This window comes from Podarcis melisellensis (genome assembly GCF_964234715.1).
Source record: "Podarcis melisellensis genome assembly, chromosome: 4".
NCBI lineage: Eukaryota > Metazoa > Chordata > Lepidosauria > Squamata > Lacertidae > Podarcis > Podarcis melisellensis.
In genome coordinates, this window is record NC_138531.1 from 101652509 (window position 1) to 101676846 (window position 24338).

Sequence of the window (24338 nt, forward strand, 5' to 3'; positions counted from 1 at the left end):
GAGTGGCAAAAAACTCTCTCGCGTTTCTTATGGCAAGGGAAAAGACCAAGAATTAAATTTAAAATATTGACAGAAGATAAGAAGGAAAGAGGGGGGGGGGTTCGCAGTACCTGTTCTGAAACTCTATTATGAAGCGGCATGTTTATGCTGGACAAAGGACTGGATAACTCAGGAGAACCTAGACTTGTTAGATTTGGAGGGGTTTAACAATACATTTGGATGGCAGTCTTATCTTTGGTGTGGTAAGGCAAAAGTGCATAAGGGGTTTACAAATCATGTGATAAGAGGTGCCTTATTTGAAGTCTGGGAAAGAAACAAGAACTTGTTGGAAGGAAAACACCGTGGTGGCTGTCACCAATTGATATATTAACAGTTAAAAAACTGAACATACTAGGGAGAGGGGCCACATATGAGGAAATTTTGATGAAGGCCGAAAAAGGTTGGAAATTAAAGCCCTATGAGTGTATTGCTGAAAAATTGACAGATGGTCGCAATACCATCAAGACAATGATGTCTTTAAAGAGGATAAAAAATAGGATTTGAGGATAAAAAAATCAAAATTTCAAATAGATATTTTAGAGAGTAAATCCAAGCTATTATCAAAAATGTACAATCTCTTACTAGAATGGAACACAAAAGATGAATTTATAAAAGAGGCTATGATAAAATGGGCCATTGATTTAGGACATAACATAGAATATGATGTATGGCCCAAACTCTGGAATGAGAGCATAAAAAGATGGTTTATTGTTGGTATCTCACTCCCACCAAATTGGCAAAAATGTATAGAACAAGTAGTCAAACCTGCTGGAAGTGCAAGGAAAAAGACGGCGATTTCTATCATATGTGGTGGTCTTGCAATAAAATAAAAGAGTTTTGGGATGCGGTTTACAACGAGTTAAAAAAGATGTTTAAGTACAGTTTTCCCAAAAAGCCGGAAGAATTTTTGCTAGGTTTGGTGGGAGAAGGGATTAAAAAGATAGATCAAAGATTATATTTATATGCAACAACTGCAGCCAGAGTTCTGATAGCTCTAAAGTGGAAGCAACAGGAGATGCCGATGATAAGAGAAGGGCAGATAAAGTTGGTTGAGTATGCTGAGATGGCTAAATTGACACACAGAATTCGCAATCAGGAGGAGACAAAGTACCAAAAAGAATGGAGTAAATTTATGGTTTATATAAGTGAGAATTGTACAAATATGAAAACATTGGCAGGATTGAAATAAATCTCATGTCATGGTATAATTTATAATTAAAGAATCTGTAAACTATAGAATGGAATAGGAAAACTGGTGGGAGGGAAGGACGGAAGCTAGTGGATCTATGAAACACAAAGTAGGATACATGTAATAAGATGTGATGTTTTGGTGGTGGGGGTTGGTTGGTGATTGTAAATTTCAATAAAAATCATTAATAAAAAGAACAAGAAGGGGTTGTCCGTCTGCCGGAGAGGAGGACTCTACTGGCCTAGGTTCACATATCCTTTTTGAAAGGGGAATCATCTTAGGGACTTCCTGTGAACATCTGGGTCAGGAATGCTGTTCCTGGAATGGACAAACACACAAGACGTAACCGGCTGTGCATTCACATAAACAATACTCTTCTATCTATTCTTATCACAATATCAAATGTTTATCTTGCACATAAACAACACATAAAGTGCAATAATATAGACGGAAGTCCCAATAAATCAGTTCATTCATAAAGACCAAATGTCTGCTAAGTCTAAATTGGGGACTACCAGAGTTCCACATTGTTGACAAGGTGTGATGGCCTGGGATTCGGACTTGGATGCTGAACCTGAGGGATCCCAGCCTGCACAGGATTCCCCGCCTCCAGAACCAGCTGAGCCGGGGCTGGGGCATGAGCCTGAAGGGTCCTCACCTGTGCTGGATCCTCAGGTGCAGGCACCAGCTGAGTCTGCTCTGGCTCCTGAGGTGATGGAGGACCCATTGCCTGCAGGTGCTCCACTCTCAGCCCCGTCAGAGAAAGCTGAGGTTGCCTCTGGGTCCGGTAACCCTCCAGCCTCTCCTGAGCTGCAGAGGCTCAGGGTTAGAGAGGCGAGTCACCAGAGGATCGGGGCCACCCTATGCCTCAGGGCAGAAAAAAGCCGGAAAGCCCCAGTCCCAAGTTGCGGGAGCAACATTGTGGGTTGGTAGTTCCTGCCTGAGCTCCTGACCCACCCTGGCTACCTGCTTGCAAGCCTGTTCCTAACTTCACCCAACTCCCTGCCCTGCACCCAGCTTCAGCTACTACGGACTGCCTCCACGTTGCACCTTTGATCACGGACCGGACTTAGACCTAGCCTCTTGGGTAACCCACAGGACCAGCACAGTTTGCTCCCGCCACATCCGCACTCCCCCTTCGTTGGGGTGCGTTCAGGAGGAACCAGAAGCCATGGCTGACCAGGTGGCTGCGCTGGTGCATTGGCTCAGGAAAACCAGGTCTTGACCCACACTGTTCAGCAGCTGAGCAATGCAGTTACAGCGCTTCAGCTGTGTTTGGACACCTTACCAGCTCCTGGTGCCGACACCCCAGCTTCTGACAAGTACCCAGTGGCCCTGCCGGAGAAATTCAATGGGTCCCCAGCCAGCTTTCCCATGTTTCTTGCCCAGACTAAGCTGTATATTCAGGGTCGAGCCCGGAATTTTCCCGATGACCACACCAAGTTGCACTTCCTGATCAGCTTGCTGAAGGACCGGATGGCCAAGTGGGCATTGCCGCTGCTCCGGCAAGACTCTCCCTTGCTGACAGACTATACAGCGTTTTGCAACCATCTGGAAACCACGTTTGGCAACCCTGAGAAGAGGAGTCAAGCCAATCGGGCGATTCGGCGGTTGAAACAGGACAAGTCCATAGTGGCCGCCTATGCCACAGAATTTCAGCTGTTGGCACAGGACTTGTCCTGGAATGACTCCACCCTTCAGGACCAGTATCTTGAGGGGCTTTCGGATGAGATACTGGACCAGCTGGCCATGATGGATCGCCCCACCACGCTGGACGCCCTCATTCAACAGAGACTGCAGATAGACGATCGGTTGTAGGACCATCGCCAGGCTCAGGGCCGCCAGCACTCCCGGCTCCAGGCTCCGGTCCTTCCCAGCAGTTCCACAGCCACAGCCAAGTCGCTGGAGGAGAAAATGCAACTTGGGGCAGCGCAGCCTCGCCTCTTCCCCGATGGCCCAGGGGTCCCAGACATCGCATGATGGGCCCTCACCGGTGGAATTGCAACACCTCATGGTTCTGGTGCACTAAGCCTTGCAGGACTTCCTTCGCAAGAACCTGGAGGGCGGGTTCATTCGGCCCTCTACCACACCCACCGCCGCTCTAGTACTCTTCGTTAAGAAGTGTAGGGAGCTTTGTCCCTGCCATGATTACCGGGCCCTGAATAAGATTACCACCCCAGACCGGTATCCCTTGCCCCTTATTGCAGAGTTGCTGGAACAGGTGCAAGGGGCGCAGATGTTCACCAAGATGGACCTTCGGGGGGCCTACAATTTGATTTGGATCCGAGCCGGGGATGAGTGGAAGACAGCATTTGGGACCCGGTATGGGCAGTTTGAATACCTGGTAATGCCTTTCGGGTTGTGCAATGCACCTGCCGTGTTCCAACGGTACATCAACCATGTGTTCCAGGACTTGCTAGACAAGTACGTGGTGGTGTACCTAGGTGACATTCTGATTTACTCCCATGACCCAGCTCACCACGAGGGTCATGTCCGGTCCATGTTGCCGCGCTTGCGGGAGCAATGCCTGTATGCTAATCTCAGCAAGTGAAAGTTCCACCAGCAGTCAGTGGACTTCCTTGATCACCAGCTCTCCCCTGATGGGGTGCAGATGGGATTCCGGGAAGGTGGCAGCAGTTCGGGAATTGGCAGCACTCCGGATCCGCAAGAACCTATCATCACCACAAGGGGCCATTATTCTGAGGGGGCAAGACAGCTGGTGGAAGTGAGAACCGACCACCGGAACCTGGAGTACCTCCAGACTGGGTCGACCACTTGGAATTGGAGGAGTTCGCTTACAACAACGCGGTGAACGCCTCCACCCAGCAGACCCTGTTCCAGGCCACTTACGGTTACCATCCGCGTTTGTTCCCGGACGTGCTGCCAGCATCTGCAGTCCCCACGGTGACAGATTGGCTCCAGGAGCTCCAGTCTCAGCACCAACTATTGATGGAGCAACTGCGCCAGGCCAAAGATGCGGACAAGGACCAGGACAACTGCCACCACCAGGTGGGGCCGGAACTCTGCGTCGGAGAACCATGGGGCTATATAAATTCTAATTGGACTCCGTTTGAATTCGGCAATTGTATCCAGGCTGCAATTAGCTTTTTGGTTCCTTAGGAACAACTGAGCAACTTCCCTAGAGTGGAAGACCAAAGCCTATAATAATAAAAATCCCATAGAAAGGCCAAGGCAAAGACATCTCTCTCAAGAAATGTCCAAACCAGTGCCACTACAAGGTGACATGGTCAATATGAAAGCCCTACAGGGATTCACCAGGGATTGTTGCTGCTGTGATATGATGGAGGTGTGAGACCAGAGGAGAGCTAGCTTTGACACCTGGGAACACACAAAGAAGGCAGAAACAAAACAAACTGCATTTTTCACTCATTATTTGACCTTCCCGCTAAGTGTAAAGCATAGACCACTATGGAGAATGTTTCTCCCAAAGTGCTATAATGCCACAAGTAATTTAGGAACAAAATGCAACATGTGTTATTTTTTATGTGATATCCTATGTCCAGCTATATGCACTGCTACATCTGCAAACAGCTTTAAGAGGCCTGACATGCAAGTCTCTTAAGATTTACACGAAGGCATCCATTTGCAACATACCAAGTTATTATTTGTGGGGCAACAATTTTTTAGAAAAAAAATATAGCCCCAAAGGGGGAAATTGTTATTAATTTTTTTAGTAAATATAAATCTAAATGTACCAAGCAAACACATATATAGATTTATAAACCACATGTCCAAAACTCACAGGAAAAGTCCTAAAGCCATATTTCACTCTTTCAGTCACCTCAAATATTTCTCAAGGTAAAACAATGCACGCAGATTTCTGTTGTAGACTGCCTTTTCTGTGATGTATGTATGATGTTTCTGGGGGTGGTCTTGGACTCCAGGGCAGGCAATTAAAAATGTCTCTATTAAGGGCTTGCATGCATGGCTCGGGGTCCCCCTCCTCTCTCCTGCATGTGGGGGAGCACCCTCTTACAACAGTTAATAAAGAAGAGGCTTACTGACTGCTTTGCTTCTCAATATTCTCTGGTTGGTCTCTGTTATTTTCTCCTACCAATAGAGAACCTACAAAAAGACTCTTTATGGGCCCTTGGGTACCCCATAAGGAAAAAGGTGGAGGTTTTTCCCCCTTATATCACCTGCAATCATGTGTGGTGAGTTAGCAATTCACTCCTCCCGTTGCTGGATATGTGGCTAGTATGTCACATGCCCCTGTTTACTTTCCTAGGCTTGGAAAGTGTAAGAACAGAAGTCAGTCTTATCTCTTCTGCTCTGCTGTGCTTTTGCACTGTTCTTTGTCTCCCTGTCTGTTGCTGAGGAAGAGAGAGGATGCCATTATGATCCGTTTCGTGTGCAAATGTGAGGAGCATCCCCTCAGTTCTTTCATCCAAGTCACTTATCAAGACGTTGAACAACAACGGGCCCAGGAGAGAACCCTGCAGCACCCCTCTGGTCACTTTTCCCCAGCATGAGGAGGAACCATGAAGGAGTCCTCTTTGGGTTCGGTCCGTCAAATCCACCTAACAGTTACCTCATTCAGCCTCATTTTACCAGCTTCCTCACATAAATATCACAGAGGACTTTGTCAAAAGCCTTACTGAAATCAAAATACACAATTTCCACAGCAGTTCCCTGATCAACAAAGTGTATAACTCCATCCAAAAAAAGAAAAGAATAAAAATGGAGAGATTTCTCTGGCTTGTCTTGTTTTTGAGAAAGCCATGCTTTCATCCTGTATGTTTATATTGTAAAATCTTCAGATGATGGGCAAACACATTTTAAAAAGCATAAATGAGGATCTTGGCAAGTTGGAACATGTGCAAAGGAAGGTGATTTATGTATTTATTTAATTTGTAAATCACCTGACCAGTTGTGCCGACCTGAATAAAATATTGGTGGGGGCCAGGTAAGGCCCGCCTTGCACTATCAATCACATGGTGCATGCACACCATTAGAATGGCACTTCTAGCATTTCATCACCTCTACCTGTGGCATTGTTCAGCAGTGGGGAAAGTGACCTCTTCACACCGGATGTCCATTTGGTATGGCCCTTTCCAGGTTTTTTCTTGCTCATTGTGTTTGTCTTTCTTTTGTTCTCCTGTGTGTGTTGCCAGTAGAAGCCACAATTCTGTGGGTACTCTAGGTGGCGCAGAAAGCACCAAGAAGCTGACTAGAGGTTGAAGTGCCGATCAAACTTCAGTTTTGCGCTCTATTAATTCCAATTAGCAGTACTGGGGGTGGTTCAGATTCTGGGGCAGTGCTTTTGGCCAGCAGAGGGTATCACAAGGCCAGCCTACTTTCCCTTTCAAGCAAACCTGGGTCTCCAGCTGTTTTTGGACTACAACTCCCATCATCCCTTGCTAGCAGAACCAATGGGGAGGGATGATGGAAACTGTAGTCCGGGTGCTGTTGGGGACCCAAGTTTGGGAAAGCCTCCTTTCAAGCAACTTTTGCGTTTGGCCCGCAAAGATGGGACCTGTCCACATTTGTATTTTCTTGTATTTTGTTTTTCTCATGACCTTTGTGCGGTTTTTAAAAATTTCTTAAAAGGGCAAATTGATAGCGAAATTGTATGCCAAGTAGCGGAAGAATAAAAGGTTGCATTTGAAAAAAACACAAAGAAAACCTGGGGGTGGCCTCCTCAAATATTTTATGGGGGGGCAAAGACCCCTAGGAATTTAAGAGTGGCTGTATTCATACACCCACATATCTCAGAATGCTTAGAACATAAAAACACAAGATAAAAACACAAAACATCACATGTTAAAATAGTATTAGATGTCAATAAGAAATAGGCCTGGTTAAAAAGGTGTGGATTTGCCTGGCTCCTAAAGCTGTATTCTGGTTTTTCCAACGTTTGTATGGATTCTTTGATGGGAAGTGAGAGAAGAGCTTTCAGTGAAGCACTTTCCACATTCCACACACTGATAGGGTTTCTCCCCTATATGAATTCTCTGATGCTTAGTGAGATGGGTACTCTTCCTGAAGCTTTTTCCACATTCCATGCACTGATATGGTTTCTCCCCTGTATGAATTCTTTTATGGGAAATGAGAGAGGAACGATCTGTGAAGCTCTTTCCACATTCCACACACTGATAGGGTTTCTCCCCTGTATGAATTCTTTGATGGGAAGTGAGCTTGGAGCACTGACTGAAGCTCTTTCCACATTCCACACACTGATAGGGTTTCTCCCCTGTATGAATTCTGTGATGGGAAGTGAGGGAGGAGCTATCTGTAAAGCTCTTTCCACATTCCATGCACTGATAGGGTTTCTCCCCTTTGTGAATTCTTTCATGGGAAGTGAGATGGGCACTCTGACTGAAGCTCTTTCCACATTCCGCACACTGATAGGGTTTCTCCCCTGTATGAATTCTTTGATGGGAAGTGAGAGAGGAGCTCTTCCTGAAGCTCTTTCCACATTCCACACACTGATAGGGTTTCTGCCCTGTATGAATTCTTTGATGGGAAGTGAGATTCTGGGTGTGACTGAAGCTCTTTCCACATTCCACACACTGATAGGGTTTCTCCCCTGTATGAATTCTCTGATGGGAAGTGAGATTGGAGCTCTTTCTGAAGCTCTTTCCACATTCCACACACTGATAGGATTTCTCCCCTGTATGAATTCTTTGATGGGAAGTGAGAGAGGAGCTATGAGTGAAGCTCTTTCCACATTCCACACACTGATAGGGTTTCTCCCCTGTATGAATTCTGTGATGGGAAGTGAGATGGAAGCTCTGACTGAAGCTCTTTCCACATTCCACACACTGATAGGGTTTCTCCCCTGTATGAATTCTTTGATGGGAAGTGAGAGAGGAGCTCTTCCTGAAGCTCTTTCCGCATTCCACACACTGATAGGGTTTCTCCCCTGTATGAATTCTTTGATGGGATGTGAGAGAGGAGCTCTTCCTGAAACTCTTTCCACATTCCACACACTGATAGGGTTTCTCCCCTGTATGAATTCTTTGATGGGAAGTGAGAGAGGAGCTCTTCCTGAAGCTCTTTCCACATTCCACACACTGATAGGGTTTTTCCCCTGTATGAATTCTCTGATGGGAAGTGAGATTGGAGCTCTTTCTGAAGCTCTTTCCACATTCCACACACTGATAGGATTTCTCCCCTGTATGAATTCTTTGATGGGAAGTGAGAGAGGAGCTATGCGTGAAGCTCTTTCCACATTCCACACACTGATAGGGTTTCTCCCCTGTATGAATTGTTTGATGTGAAGTGAGAGAGGAGCTCTTCCTGAAGCTCTTTCCACATTCCACACACTGATAGGATTTCTCCCCTGTATGAATTGTTTGATGGGAAGTGAGAGAGGAGCTCTTCCTGAAGCGCTTTCCACATTCCACACACGGATGGGGTTTCTCCCCTGTATGAATTCTTTGATGGGAAGTGAGATGGGAGCTCTGACTGAAGCTCTTTCCACATTCCACACACTGATAGGGTTTCTCCCCTGTATGAATTCTGTGATGGGAAGTGAGAAAGGTGGTCTTCCTGAAGCTCTTTCCACATTCCACACACTGATAGGGTTTCTCCCCTGTATGAATTCTTTGATGGGAAGTGAGATGGGAGCTCTGACTGAAGCTCTTTCCACATTCGACACACTGATAGGGCTTCTCCCCTGTATGAATTCTGTTATGGTAAGTGAGATCGGAGCTCTGACGGAAGCTCTTTCCACATTCCACACACTGATAGGGTTTCTCCCCTGTATGAATTCTTTGATGCTTAGTGAGATCGGAGCTCTTCCTAAAGCGCTTTCCACATTCCACACACTGATAGGGTTTCTCCCCTGTATGAATTCTTTGATGGGAAGTGAGATTGGAGCTCTGACTGAAGCTCTTTCCACATTCCATACACTGATAGGGTTTCTCCGCTGTATGAATTCTTTTATGGGAAGTGAGGTTGGAGCTTTCAGTGAAGCTCTTTCCACATTCCACACACTGATAGGGTTTCTCCCCTGTATGAATTCTTTGATGGGAGGTGAGACTGGAGCTGTTCCTGAAGCTCTTTCCACATTCCACGCACTGATAGACTTTCTTTCCAATGATATTTTGTTGATGCGAAGTGGAATGGGAGTGTTGACTGCAGCTTTCTCCACACTCCAATTTTTTATGTGGCTTCTCCTCCCTGGGGATTTTATCGTGGTCACCTTTGTTCTCAATTTCTGATTCATCACAATCTGCAATGGAGACAAAAAGGGATTAGAGCCTCAGGAACAAATGGAGAAGAACTCAAGGGAGTTGGGTATGTGTTCATTACCTGTGTTGTTTGTCATTAACCAACATATTTATTATGAGATTCTGATGCATTGTTGAATGTTGCTTTGTTTGATTTAAAGTAGTGGTCAAAATTGTGGAAGACATGGAAAAAAGTGTTTTTCTTTTGGAGTAATATTATAAATTTATATATCAATGGAAAGATAATTTGATCAACAATGCAAACAAGAATTCAATCCAACGAAGATTTTTCAATTACCCATATTCTATCAAATCATATAGCCAAATAACCAGGAAAAGGAAGCACAACTTGCTTAGGTTGACTTTTGTCAGTAACTTATGTGATTGCTATCAAGTTGGTCATTTAGTGAGGTTGAAAAACATAATCAAATTTTAAAAATGGCACAAAGAGTTGACTTGTCACCCAGAATGTGATGTAAAATTGTACTATTACGTGAACAAGACTACAGTTATGAAGAAATTAGATGAAAGATGGTGAAAAACTAAACCAAAGCTGGCCTTTCTATATTTTTGAAAAGGTATAAGGAGACTCAGTCACTACAAAATCAGACTGGTAAAGGCAGGAAATGTTGGGAAAGAAACATTCTGCATAGAAACAGTAAAGATGTTTGTACCTTTAAGAACAGTTTCTGTAAGCTCTGGGTAAATTGGGTACAGCTGGCCATGACTACAAAAGGAGAAAAGCTGCAGTTTGGAGGACTTCCAGGGTGGCGCCATCGGCAATGGCGGACTCCCTCTGAACTGGAGGGACCAGCTCTGCGCGAAACGGGTCGTATCCGCTGCAGCGAAGCGGGGACCCTCTAAAAAATCACAGGCGGATGAAGCCTGTGACCATGGGACTCGGCGGGCACCTTTAGCGTCCCCCCAACCCGCAAAGGAACCCATTAACGGGCTCCGAAGCGAAGAGGGGGAAGTGGCGCGGTGCTGTGAGTCTACTGCTTTTTCCGTGGAGCGAAGCCGCATAGCCGTTGCTGGAGAGCACTGTCTTTTTCCTGGGACAATTTGGCATCTAAAGAATCACCTGTGAGTACTTGAAACTTGAACAATTGGACTTTAAATAAGGATTGGCCAGTAGAGAGGAATTGGACTCAAAATTTTAATTCAATTTGGTACTGAAACGGGAAGGTCTAAATAGGAAGTCAGCCTTCTGTTTCTTTGTAGTCAGCACAAAGCAAAGACAACGTAAACTAGAGCTTAGAAAATTACTTTTAAAGGACTGGTCTTCATCATTTAAAATCGTGGAGCCCCCTTCGGTAGCAGGAGAAGAAGGGGGATTTTCTTTTTTGGACTGTTTAAACCTGCAGAAGTGAGTTTAAAGTAAAGTAACTTTCCACCGTCCTGATCCTGGAGCGGAGTGTCAGGACTGACGTTTGAAGCTCATTGACCAGAGACAAATGTTTTTGACAGACAGCTAAAAGAAGAGTAACATAGTGACTCTATTGTTTCCTTTCGCATTTCAAAGGAACAAATATTGACTGAATTTTTTGAAAAAGAAACTTTGTTGCTATTGTTCTTAAGAGAAAGAATAAACAGAAGTTTACCCCCTAGAGGGAGATAGTGAAATTGTAACCAACTTCAGGAGCTGGCAGCTGTTACAGATTACAATCGTAGGAAAGGATTGGTGACCTTGTAGGACAATGTTTTCAGAAGCTCTGTTGGGTGCTTTCTGTAAAATAAATGCCCTATTGGATCAGCTAAGCCAGAAGACGGACTTGATGACTAATGCGGCCAGAAATTTTGAACAGGCAGTAGGAAACTACTTGGAGCCTACCCAGGATCTAAAACAGGAGTGTGCTTTGACAGCACAGACGAGAGAAGAGGATACTGCTGAATCCTGGGTGCCAGAAATGGAGGGAGTTGCGGCCCTGCAGGATCATGAGCCTTTGGATTTGACAAATGAATTTGGAGAAAACCAGATTTGGAAAGATAAAGTTTGGTTTGGTTTGGAAATGGGGGGTTGGACTGACCCTCCCATGCAGGGATGTTTGGACTTTCTGAGTCTGGTAATGGGCCGTCAGATGTTTGGAGTTGTGGGGGCTCTTAATTTTGGAGGGAATTTGAAACAGGTGTTGAAATACCACATGGTGTTTAGTCTGGACTATGGAAATGGGGCAGATCTGCTGAAAAGGGTCAAAAACATTACTAAGCTGGAGTTCCCACGAGTGAAAGGAAAATATGAAGAAGAGTTGTGGAAGGGACATGGAGGGGACTTGAGGGCCTCGGATATAAGGATACCAGGTTAATACGCTAGATTAATGGGACAAAAAGGACTGACAAAATCCGGGACCAGGAGGAAGGGACGCTGGATGAAGATTGGATTGTTTTACTTTTTTTCCTTTTATCATTAGGACTGTTTTTAAATAATTGTTGAATGTTAGAAAAATGTTGAAATGGAACTACTTGCTTCTAGTAAAAATGTTTAAAAAATTAGGTTAATGATATGGTTATGAGAAGATGGTTAAAATAAGATTTAAGATTTAAGATCCAAGGTCTGCTATATGACAAGATGAAAACAGATTAAGATAATGTAAGGACAAGATATTATGAACTATGGAAAGTATTTGCTGTGATAATTATTAACTAGGATACAAGAAAGGGGAGGAGGAGGAGGTCAAGGAAAGAAGGTAATTAAAGTTAAAAATTTGAGAATGATGGATGTATTTTTTTTCTTTTTTTCTTTTCGTTTTGTCCTCTTTTTGTCATTTTTTCTTTTTTGTAACTTTGAAAAAATCTTTAATAAATATTATTATAAAAAAGGAGAAAAGCTGCAGTTTGAACCTGCCTGCAGGAAAAACACCCACAAGCTTTGTTGTTTTATAATAAAACTTTTATTTAATTTGGTTTCACACCGGACTTGTGGTGTCACCGTTTCTGTCATCTGCCACCAGTGGAAAATCCCCCTCTAACAGGTTATGGGCCCAGTCCCGAGTGGGCAGAGACAGAACATGAAAATAACCCAGAGACTAGAAGCAACTCAGCGTTTCTCAAGCAGCTGGCTGTGTGGAGGCACTGGGAGAGAGTCTGTTTGAGACCAGGAGCCGAACAATTCTTCAAGCCACGTGTGAGTAAAGACTGAGTGGAAAGCTGAAAGCTGGGTGGAGCCATGGCTGGACTTGGAGCTGGAGCTCAAGGGGAGCTTCATATTTTCCAGTAGAGAAACTAGGAGAGTCCAATTATATGTCATGGAGTTTACAGATGCAGGCATTTTTAAAGAAAGAACAATGTTGGACTGTTATTGTTAACCCTCCTGTAAAAGATGAGGTTGAAGAAGTAGATGAAGCAGACCAAAGACTGGAGGACAAAGCATATGCCAATCTAATTTTGAGTTTAGAGAAGTCTCAGTTATCTCATGTGTGAGACCTTGAAACAGCAAGTGAGATCTGGAAAGCACTGAAAGCAATACACATTAGAGACACTGCTGGCAGCAAAATTACTCTGAGAGCTCTGTACCGAGCCAGACTAAGTGAGGGTGAATGTGTTTCAAAACACCTTCAAAGAATGCATGATTTATTTTCACAGTTAAATGAACTTGGGGAACATTTTTCTGAGCGGAGAAAGGTTTATATTGTGCTGTCTTCACTTCCTGAGTCATGGGATAATTTAGTGATGACCCTGGAGGCAATTCCAGAAAGCCAATTAACGATGCATTTCTTAACTGGGTGTTTGCTTGATGAGGAGGAAAGACGCCATGAGAGGAAGGTGACAATCCCTCACCGTAACTATGGAAATGGGAGGCAGTCCAGTAAAAGATATGCAACTGATGAGGGGCGGCAACATAGAGGTTGTAGACCAGAGAGGAAGCAGCTTTCACAGTCAGAAAATGCTATTGTTGTGGGTCAACCAAGCATTTAGCACGACAATGTACTGTGTCTGGGGGAGAAAACACAAGAAAAGGGTGGCCTGCATTTGCTGGGAAGCAAGGAGACAGGAAGAGTCGAGTCCAGTATGTTTCTGCAGCAGTTCGAGGCACCAGTCATGACGTTGGACAGGACTGGATTTTAGACTCAGCAGTGACAAACACTTTTTGTTAAGTCTGCACAAGCCCTTGTAGAAAAGCAACCTTGTAAATCTGTAAATGTAGTACTAGCTGATGGAACAGTGCATGAGTCAGCTGGAATGGGTAGTGTGAATATTAACTGTTTAAGTACCAAATTTACCAATGTTTTATGTGTACCAAGTTTAGAAATTAATTTGCTTTCAGTTACAAGTCTTGTTAAGCAGGGGTTTATGGTAACCTTCTCTGGGTCAGGATGTAAAATAGAGAAAGCTGGAAAAGTGGTTACACTAAAAAATGGTTTATTTTGAAAGACCAGCTAGTAAGTGAGTCTGGGGCATGTGTTAAAGCCTGTAATAGAGCCTTGCATGATGAATGCCAGCATCTGTGGCATCGTCATTTGGGGCATGCCAATTTCCGCAGTATTGCAAAAATTCCAGAAGTAAGGGAATTAAAATGAAAAAATGTTCAGTTTTTCTGGACTGCAATATTTGCAAGGAGTCTAAAAGTAAGCAGGGATCTTATCGTGAAAGTAATAGAATTAGCAAGAAGCCATTTGTGTTAGTACACGCAGACCTTTGTGGGCCATTTGCAGAATCTGAAGGAGGAGCAAAGTTTTTTCTGGTTCTTGTGGATGATTATAGCCAGTATACTTGGGTATACTTGTTAAAACACAAAAGTGAAACTGGTCAACTGATTAAAAATTGGGTCAACTATATAGAAAGGCAGTTTCCCTACAAAGTTACCCAATTCCAGAGTGACCATGGAGGCGAGTTCATGTCTGAAGCTCTCCAGGTATGGTTGAAAAAACGTGGTATTAGTCACCGTAAATCGTGTCCTTTTTCGCCTGAAGAAAATTCAGTTGCAGAACGCAAGATAAGGTCTTTGCAAACAATGCTAGATTCTCTGCTAAGTGATTCTGGCTTATCCAGGAAGTTTTGGGGGGAAGCAATTCTCTGTGCTAATTACCTACAGAACAGATTGTTTCATTCTACCATAAACAATACCCCTCATTTTTTGCTTTATGGGGAAAAAACCTTTTTTTGGATCATGTTAAAACTTTTGGTTGTTGGGCTTGGGTTCACATCCCAAAAGGACAGAGAAGGAAAGGCAATCCCAAGGCAAAGAAACTTAGGTTTGTTGGCTATCAAAGTTGGTCAAAAGGGTATCGTTCTGCATGAGGGCGTGGCAGAGTTGTGATATCAAGACATGCAGAGTTTTGTGAGCAAGATGGTTGGGCTCGTTTACATGGAAATTCAGAAGTTGTTTTGTCTTCAGATACAGATAAATTTGTGAAATTTGAGGAAGAAAAGTCACAAATTAGAGAAAGTTCTGAAAGTGATAGTGATGAGGAATCAGGGGATGAGGGTCCCAGTACACAATCTCCTAAAGCTGAACCAATTTCTCCTGAGGAAGATGAATCAGAAGGGGAAGATAGTTCAGAGGGGGAGAGTGCTCTCGTTAGAAGATCACAAAGAAGCAATAAGGGGGTACCTCCAGAAAGGTTTACTATACAAGAAGTTAAAACTGTTGATGTGAAGAAAGAGCCTTGTGATTATGAGGAGGTTTTAAAGTTACCACACCAGGAAACAGTAAGGTGGAACAATGTAATGAGAGCAGAAATGAAATATTTAGCGAAACATAATGTGTTTACTATTGAGCCATTGCCAGAAGGAAAAAAGGCAGTGGACTGTAGATGGGTGTATAAAATAAAACATTTAGCAGATGGTAGTGTTAAGTACAAAGCTAGGCTGGTAGCACGAGGTTTTACGCAAAGAAAAGGTGAAAGTTTTGATGAAACCTTTCTCCTACTGCAAGGAGTAAAAGTGTACGTTTACTGCTAGCTATTGCAGCACAACGTGGGTTTAAGGTAAACCATTTTGATATTGAAACAACTTACCTTAATGCAACTCTGCACGAAGAAATTTTTATGAATCAAGCACCAGGATCAAACAATCAGCTAAAAATTGGAACTAGTGTCGTGATAATGCTTTGAAAAATCTTGGCTTTAAAAGAAGCTTAGCTGATAATTACTTGTACACTAAAGGAAAGGGTGATAAACAAGAATTATGTTTATCTTATGTTGATGAATTGCTTTATTCTAGAAAAAAATCAAAAGCAAGTGAAAAAAATTGCAGAACAACTAAGAAAGGAATTTAAAGTAAGAGATTTGGGGCCAGTAAAAAAAAGTATCTACCGTATTTTTTGCACCATAACACTCACTTTTTTCCTCCTAAAAAGTAAGGGGAAATGCCTGTGCGTGTTATGGAGGGAATGCCTACGGGTGGCATGCCTACGGATTCTCCTCTAAAAACTACGTGCGTGTTATGGTCGGGTGCATGTTATAGAGCGAAAAACGGTGGAAGTTTTTTGTCGAGTCAAAAAGATAAAATAATGGAATTACTTGAAAGAAACAATATGCAAAACAGCAAGGGAGTAAAAACCCCAATGGAAATAGGTTTTTTCAAGAATGAAGGACAATGCACAGAACCAGTAAATCCTGAAATGTACCATTCAATAGTTGGAAGTTTATTATACATTTCATTGTGGAGCAGACCAGATTTGAGTTATGCAGTTGGAAGACTGAGCAGACTAGTAAGCTATCCCACAGAAAATGCCTGGAAAGGTTTAAAACATATTTTCCAGTATTTAAAGCATACACTTGATTATTGTTTAAGATTACCATCTTCAGGGTCTACAAAATTGCAGTGTTACGTTGACAGCGATTGGGCCAACCTGCCTGAGAGAAAATCAATTTCTGGCATGGTGTTTCAATTTGGGGATTCCTTGATAGGTTGGAAGTCCAAAAAGCAAGGAATCGTAGCCACATCTTCAACAGAGGCTGAATACTGTGCTTTATCGGAGTTGTGTAATGAAATAAAATTTTACGTTCAAATCCTCAGTGATTTTGATATACAATGTGATTATCCAGTTCAACTATGGGAAGACAATCAAGCTGTAATAACTTTGGCAGTGTCTGAGCAGTTTAAAAATAAATCCAAACATTTAGAAATTAAGTATCAAAATATGACTGAAAATGATAAACTAAACCTGATAATGCTAAAATATTGTGAGAGTAAGCAAAATGTGGCTGATATATTTACGAAAGCACTAACTTTTGAGAAACATGCACAACTAGTGGCAAAATTAGGAATTGTTGTATATGTATAAAGTACTGTTTTGTTTCTGTCTCTGTCTGAATGAGAGGGGGTGTTGGGAAAGAAACATTCTGCATAGAAACAGTAAAGATGTTTGTACCTTTAAGAACAGTTTCTGTAAGCTCTGAGTAAATTGGGTACAGCTGGCCATGACTACAAAAGGAGAAAAGCTGCAGTTTGAACCTGCCTGCAGGAAAAACACCCACAAGCTTTGCTGTTTGTTGTTTTATAATAAAACCTTTATTTAATTTGGTTTTACACCAGTCTTGTGGTGTCACAGTTTCTGTCATCTGCCACCAGTGGAAAATCCCCCTCTAACAGGAAAAGGTGCACAAAGGCAAGTGATGGTTGAAGAATGGAGAGACTGTGCCTACATGACAGAAAAAAATCATCTGGGTGTATACAAGACGATATGGTGCAATATAATGGGAAGATGAGTGCAAGGACTGGTCTAAATCTTAGAATTCTAAGGGGAAAGCCATTGTTATCTCTCAAGCAAAGGTTGGAAAGATTAAACCCGTGTTAACTGGACAGCGGAACAATGGGACACTACCTTGCTTGGTAGTGCTGGCATGAAATACGCAAGTTTCTTTAAGCGGATAAGAGGAGAAGAATCAGAGAAGATTTACACCCTACTTGCATTACACCGACCGTGAAACACCCAGACAGTGTGATGATCTGGGGTTGTATGGCAGCAAAAGCTGTGGGCAGAATTTGCATCATTAATGGGAATATAAATGCTCCAAAATGCATAAACGAAATATTTGAGCCCAAACTGAAGTGTTCCGCAGGTGATCTTTTCCCAGATACTGAAGCATTTATATATATTTAATTCCAAAATGGCGTCGTTGTTAGTGGTAGCGTCGACTTCAGCTCCGCATCAGTTGATGCTGTTTTTATTATTTTTATCACTTTTTATTAGCTTTTATCAGCCTCAGTATTTTATCTTTGTTATTTGACAGCTATTAATTTACAATGCTTGAGCCAAGGGCATGAGTTAAAAGCTTTAGAGAAAGTCTGGAAAGTTCCGGAGAAAGCCTTAATTAGCTCCGGCTCTCCAGGAGTGGAGATTAGACACCTATCGTGGGTAGACGCCGAGCTTCCTTGATTTACAACATAAATTAGCAGCGGCTCTATCTCTGGGAAATGCCTAGGAAAAAGAAACGACCGGCCTCATCGCCACAAGTGAGCCCACAGAAGAGCAAGCAGAGCAAAATGGACGATTTTGTAAGAGCACAGAATTCAGAACTCACTGCACCAAACAGAACTCATTCCCAGGTAGGTGGGGATGCTTTAATGGGTGGAGATCACCCAGCGGAGAATGCTGAGATAAGCGCTCATGAACTACCATCTGAGGGGGCACCGCTCTATGCAGAAATACTCGCGGACCACTGCCTGCTGACTGCAAGAACAGTGGAGGAAATTAACATCAAATTAGAAAAGGTAACGTCTCTCCTGACGGAGGTGGTGCTCCTGGCAGCCAAAAATAGCTCACTCAGTACTAAAGAGACTGACCACAGCGTTGCCCTCCCTCTAGAGTCTAGACCATTGCGTACAGGGGTGTAACCGGTCTGGACTTGATAACCGAGAGACTACAAAAACTAAAAACAACAAAAGCGAAAGTAGGGACCTGATCCTACAAAGTACTCAGGTAGCTCTCGATATATATCCTTTTAATGGTATGCTACCTTACTGGAAATCAATTGACAGTGTGAAAAGAAACTTTAAGCTTTTACTAAATATCCATTGCAACACTCTGATCGCGATAAACTTGCTCTGCACAGACCCCCAGCACACTAGACTCATGCTGACATTTTCTGACTCAGCTACCCCTAAAATGCTACTGAAATATAGAGCCATTTTACAGGACTATAATATTGTTTTAAGGCGTGTTTTTAAAGACACAGAACGAAAACAACTACTGCCAAACTTGTCGTATAGCCGGACCGACCCCAAGCAATCAACGCCCCCTCTGCCGAAGGGCTTTCACCATAGGGCCATGATTCATTCGGGAGGGCCGTCAAAGAGGAATATGTGCGGTGAACCCAGCTGCAACACTCCCTTGGAGAGGAAAACATCAAAGCAAAAAGGCCGAACACACAAAGAACGCCAGCCCAATCTAGATAATTCAAAGATAGGACACTCCATTACACCTTTGGCAGATCCAGAATTTCACCACTCTCTACTCCAGCTGGAATGTGATCAGCCAATGCCAAGTGACGACCCTCCCAAGGGAAATGGGACACATAGAGAGCCAGAGACAGATTTAATTGTCTTTGACGAAGACCCCCCGATGGTCCCAGCAATTCAGAAAACATGCTATAGTAGTTCCAATCTTTAAGAGAGGTCATCCAAATGTACCTTTCAATTATAGGCCAATTAGCCTGCTCTCAATAATTGGGAAGCTGTATGCCCGTTTCCTCAGTAGCAAACTGACAACTTTTCTAAATGAACATAATATACTATCTGAAGCCCAGGCAGCTTTTCGTGAGAACCATTCAACAACAGACCACTGTCTAATGCTGTCCTTCCTAGCTGAGTATACCAGACCTCTACAGGGTAAACTCTTCGTGGCCTTTATGGATCTGAAATCAGCATTTGACTCCATCCCCAGATCCCAGCTATGGTCCAAATTAAGTCTGATTTTGCAGGACAAACGACTTCTCTTTCTCATAAAAGCCCTGTACAATGGAACCAAACTGCAGGTCCGATGCGGTCGACAGGGACAGCTATCGAACAGCATCAAGATGACTAGGAGGGTGAGACAGGGTTGTATTTTGGCCCCCACATTGTTTTGTCTATTCTTAAATGACCTAGAAGAGAACTTAATGGACCCAGATGGACACATTCCAAAAATAGGAATGAGAAGGACCCCTCTGTTGTTATATGCTGATGATGCGGCCATCATCTCACGTTCCAGACCGGGTTTGAATTATCTGCTGAGGAAATTTTCTCATTACTGTTCTGGAAATGGTTTATCCATTAATTATGAAAAATCTAAAATTTTAGTCTTCGAAAAAAGATTCTCCCAGTCTAAACGGGTGCTGGATGGCCATAACCTTGAACAGGTAAAATACTTCAATTACCTAGGGCTCACATTTCATCATACAGGATCGTGGAAGCACCACTGGCAAACCTCCCTTCAAAAGGCGGAGATTACAAAGCTAGCCATACATAGATTCTTCTTCACAAAGGGCGGCAAATATGTTCCAGCAGCCTTAAGGGTTTTCAACGCAAAGCCCGTTTCCCAACTCCTGTATGCAGCAAATGTCTGCCATAATGGGGACCTGCCAAAGCTAGATGGCTTTCAGGCAAAACTTATACGATCTCTGCTGCAGGTACCTAACTGCATCCCCAACTCCGTACTTCTGTTAGAAGCTGGTGAATGCCCAATTTCAACTAAAGCGTGGTGGTCTGCCACTCTGGGCGGCTTCCAACAAAGATGAAAGATACACTAAAATGTCACATATTAAAAACTTCCCTGAACAGGGCTGCCTTCAGATGTCTTCTGAATGTCAGGTAGATGTTTATCGCTTTGACATCTGATGGGAGGGCGTTCCATAGGGCGGGCACCACTACCAAGAAGGCCCTCTGCCTGGTTCCCTGTAACTTGGCCTCTGGCAGTGAGGGAACCGCCAGAAGGCCCTCGGAGCTGGACCTCAGTGTCCGGGCAGAACGATGGGGGTGGAGACGCTCCTTCAGGTATACTGGACCGAGGCCGTTTAGGGCTTTAAAGGTCAGCACCAACACTTTGAATTGTGCTCGGAAACGTACTGGGAGCCAATGTAGGTCTTTCAAGTCCCAGTCACCAGTCTAGCTGCCGCATTCTGGATTAGTTGTAGTTTCCGTGTCACCTTCAAAGGTAGCCCCACGTAGAGCGCATTGCAGTAGTCCAAGCGGGAGATAACCAGAGCATGTACCACTCTGGTGAGACATTCTGCGGGCAGGTAGGGTCTCAGCCTACGTACCAGATGGAGCTGGTAAACAGCTGCCCTGGATACAGATTTGACCTGTGCCTCCATGGACAGCTGTGAGTCCAAAATGACTCCCAGGCTGCGCACCTGGTCCTTCAGAGGCACAGTTACCCCATTCAGGACCAGGGAATCCTCCACACCTGCCCGCCTCCTGTCCCCCAAAAACAGTACTTCTGTCCTGTCAGGATTCAACCTCAATCTGTTAGCCGCCATCCATCCTCCAACCGCTTCCAGACACTCACACAGGACCTTCACCGCCTTCACTGGTTCTGATTTAAAAGAGAGGTAGAGCTGGGTATCATCTGCATACTGATGAACACCCAGCCCAAACCTCCTGATGATCTCTCCCAGCGGCTGCATGTAAATGTTGAAAAGTATGGGGGAGAGGACAGACCCCTGAGGCACCCCACAAGTGAGAGCCCAGGGGTATGAACACTCATCCCCCACCACCACTTTCTGAACTCAGGATTTCAGTGTTTGATCTAGGGAAGGGTCTGTACCAACATCTGACCCATGAGGAATTTGTCAGCAAATGGCAGAAAACCATGGCTAAAAAAGCCCACCTCTATTGGTCTCTCTCCCCCCCCAACTGTATTACCTGGGTTATGAAGGCACCCAAAAGGTTTTAAAGCAAAGATTATGGGACAATGCACACAGTGACTTGCCATCTCGATCACAGTCTGTAGTATGCTGGCAGCAGGAGTTCAATATGGGTATGTCTTTAAGTTAACATCTTACATCAAAAACCTGACAGTACCTAACTACCGAAGGCTTTTCACCGAAGCCAGACTAAATGTCTTCCCCTCTGCTGGATGGTAGGTTGAGAGGAGTACCCTACCAGGACAGACTTTGCTCGTGTGCTCAAGACATCGATTCCATAAATCATATTTTGTTGCATTGTGCAAAATATGAGCAGGCCAGGGCTGAACCGATACTATCCTTGCTGGTACCCTTCCCGGGAAAATCAGAGGCTCACTATGTCAGGTTCCTACTGGAAGACCGGACAAAAACTAGAACGTTAGCAGTGGCAAAGTTTTTATCGGTGGTTGCAAGAACAAATGAGTCCTATATTCTAAACAAAATGCTTGATTAACCTGGAGGTAGGTTGTATGAACTGTGTATTGATTTGTAATGATTTGTTGGGTCTCTGGACCGTAATAAAGATTGTTGTTGTTGTTATATATATTTATATATTTTTATTTTTCTTTATTATTTTAACAGGATTCAGCTCTATGTTGTGTTGCTGCTGTGTGCAAAAGGTGCATTCAAGATAATGATATTTCACTGCTGGAATGGCCTGGGAATAGCCCACACTTTAACCCAATCAGAAATCTTTGGAGCCGACTAAAGAAACTTGTTAGTCAGAAGCAACCCAGCAATAATGCCCAATTAACAGAGGCAATAATTCAGTCTTGGTTTCCCATTATTAGAGCTGCAGAACTAAAGACTTGGTTCACTTCAAGGGAAGGCGTTGTAAGGCCGTAATTAAAGCTAAAGGTTACCAATGGTTACCAAAGGTTTCGCATTTTTTCTTTATGACTGCTGTTCTCATAAATACTCCTTCATAAAAGTCATCGCATTACATTCTTCATTAAATTATCTTTCCATTGCTATATAATTTTATGGGATTACTCCACACAAAAGTGGTGTTATGAGCCATCAAACCTCAGAAATACACTTTTCACAAAAGGTTTCCATATTTTGGCCAATAGTATAAGTTGTTCATTTTAAAGTTAATGTTCTTTTTACATGGGATCAGATTATTATTATTATTATTTATGTTTCCTTTTTACATGTGTGTTAGAAGCCGCCCAGAGTGGCTGGGGGAATGCAGCCAGATGGGTAGGGTATAAATAAAAATTATTATCATTACTACAGTGGTACCTTGATTTAAGAACAGTCCTCTTCCAGAAAAGATTAAGTTTGTAAACCGAGGTACCACTGTATCATCATCATCATCATCATCATCATCATCATCATCATCACCATTGCTCCTTCTACCTGAAATTCAATAAGTCTAGCTCTTCTTCTCTGGGATGAATTTTGGTTGGCCCAGTCATGGCATCGCCTCCATCTCCAATGTCAGTCGTCTCTTTGGTCAACCCAAGACTGACAGGAGCAAAAACAAAAACAGAAAACCTGAAGCTACTTATCTTTCCTAACAATTCTGAAGCTGACATTTAAGATGGCCTGGGCAGTTGAGACCAGCCCAATCGTGGTAGAAAAGGGGATAATTTGAGGAAGATTGTTCAAAGAAAAAACTGTAAGTTACTGTTTATTGTGGGGGTGTTAGGTTCCCAGGTGTTATAGGGGGCTCTGTTCAGCTCTGTGAAAATATATGAGGTTGGTCACATAGAGGTATTTTTTGAATTTCCAGGCACATATGACGATCCCACAGGGAGCCTTACCAAGAGAGGCCACGATCCCACAATTCTCCTCCATTACGTCCTTATGCAGAGCTCTCTGGTCAGGATCCAGCAACGCCCACTCCTCGTCCGTGAAACAAACAGCGACATCTTCAAAGCACACTGGACCCTAAAAGAAAAAGGGAAATGTCCTCCTCTGAGACAGCAGAAATATGATCTGCTCCACAATGCTCTGTTGCTTCCAGTTTGCCTGATGGAAGGATCCAATTACTCCTCTCCTCTTGAGCTGTTATTGGAAGGTTCCCTCCCAATGCCGTAAAGCCAAATTCAAGGGGTCCATGGGAGCATGGAGAGGGGGAGGATTGGGGGGCAGGCCCCATTTTTCATCCGATGGGGCTGGTTAGGTGAATCCAGGCCACTATTTGTTCTCATTTGTCCACTGCTTAGAAAACAATTTTAGCATTCAGTTATCAATCTACAATTAAAATAAGCCTATTTTGGTCTCCTGGCTCTGAGAGACAAGCAGGGAGGGTGGCTTCTGGCAAAAGGAGAGGGAGCCACCGGTGGTTCCTCCTTCTCCTGACTCACCTCAGCCTCTCGACCTTCTTCTCCCACTCGCCTCCTTCCTCTTCTGCCTCTGATTCTGCACTGCATTCTGCCACAGAGTCTCCCAGCTCACTAAGCCCTGTTTCCCCTTCAGCTTTTGACACCTCCTCTTCCCAGGCTTCCCCCTCTGACCTCTCATCCTTCCTCCACCTCCACTCCTTAGGCTCTGAGCCATCTTCTCTTCCTGGTTCCCTGGCTGCTTCCTCCCACCATTCCTCTGTGCCCAACCAGTCCATGACATTGCTCCATCCCTCAGCCTCTGTCCCCACAAGGCAGCTTCCCCTGACCTGATCTGGTTCCACAGCTGCTGCTTCCCTTCTGCCCCCATGAAAAGGCGGATCAGGAGGTCTTGCCGGCATCCTTCTGCCACCTGCAAGAGAAAAAAGGTAAGCAGGACGCCAGGAGTGCCTGCTTCTCTCACAGGTGAAACAAGGCATCTCTAACTACAGGTGGGCCTTTGAGAAACTTTACCTGCTGAGAGTATTTGGACGTTTGTGGCCATTTCATATGTTTGTTGTGCAGAAATACATCTCCCCTCTTCTGGACCCTTGGTCCCAACTGTCTTCCCCCCAAAACAATATGAAAAAACCCTTAGATGAGTTGGAAAACCAACAGAATGAGACCAAACGGAAAAAAACCACCTTCCTCCTTACCCAGTGGCCTCTCTCTGGTGTCCAACGGAGGCCTCTCTGCCTCACAGGAATCCAGGTCCATTTCTGCAAAGAGATCCTTTCCCTGAGAAAGAAACAAGGAT

At 43.9% G+C, this 24338-nt stretch overlaps 1 protein-coding gene across 3 annotated transcripts in view; it reads right to left on the reverse strand.

Moving 5' to 3' along the window:
* Window positions 1–24338, reverse strand: part of LOC309369052 (uncharacterized protein) — an 80708-nt gene that overhangs the window by 18796 nt on the left and 37574 nt on the right. Inside the window, exons 2-5 of one of the 3 annotated variants that reach the window (XM_081909609.1) lie at window positions 24238–24319; window positions 23872–23954; window positions 23021–23147; window positions 6230–9428 (exon numbers count right to left, since the gene is read on the reverse strand). In XM_081909609.1, the coding sequence (XP_081765735.1) occupies window positions 7078–9428; window positions 23021–23147; window positions 23872–23954; window positions 24238–24319 (2643 nt within the window). In that variant the 3' untranslated portion in view covers window positions 6230–7077. The remainder of the gene's footprint in view (window positions 1–6229; window positions 9429–23020; window positions 23148–23871; window positions 23955–24237; window positions 24320–24338) is intronic. The other 2 variants (XM_081909610.1, XM_081909611.1) reach the window with 2 other exon arrangements.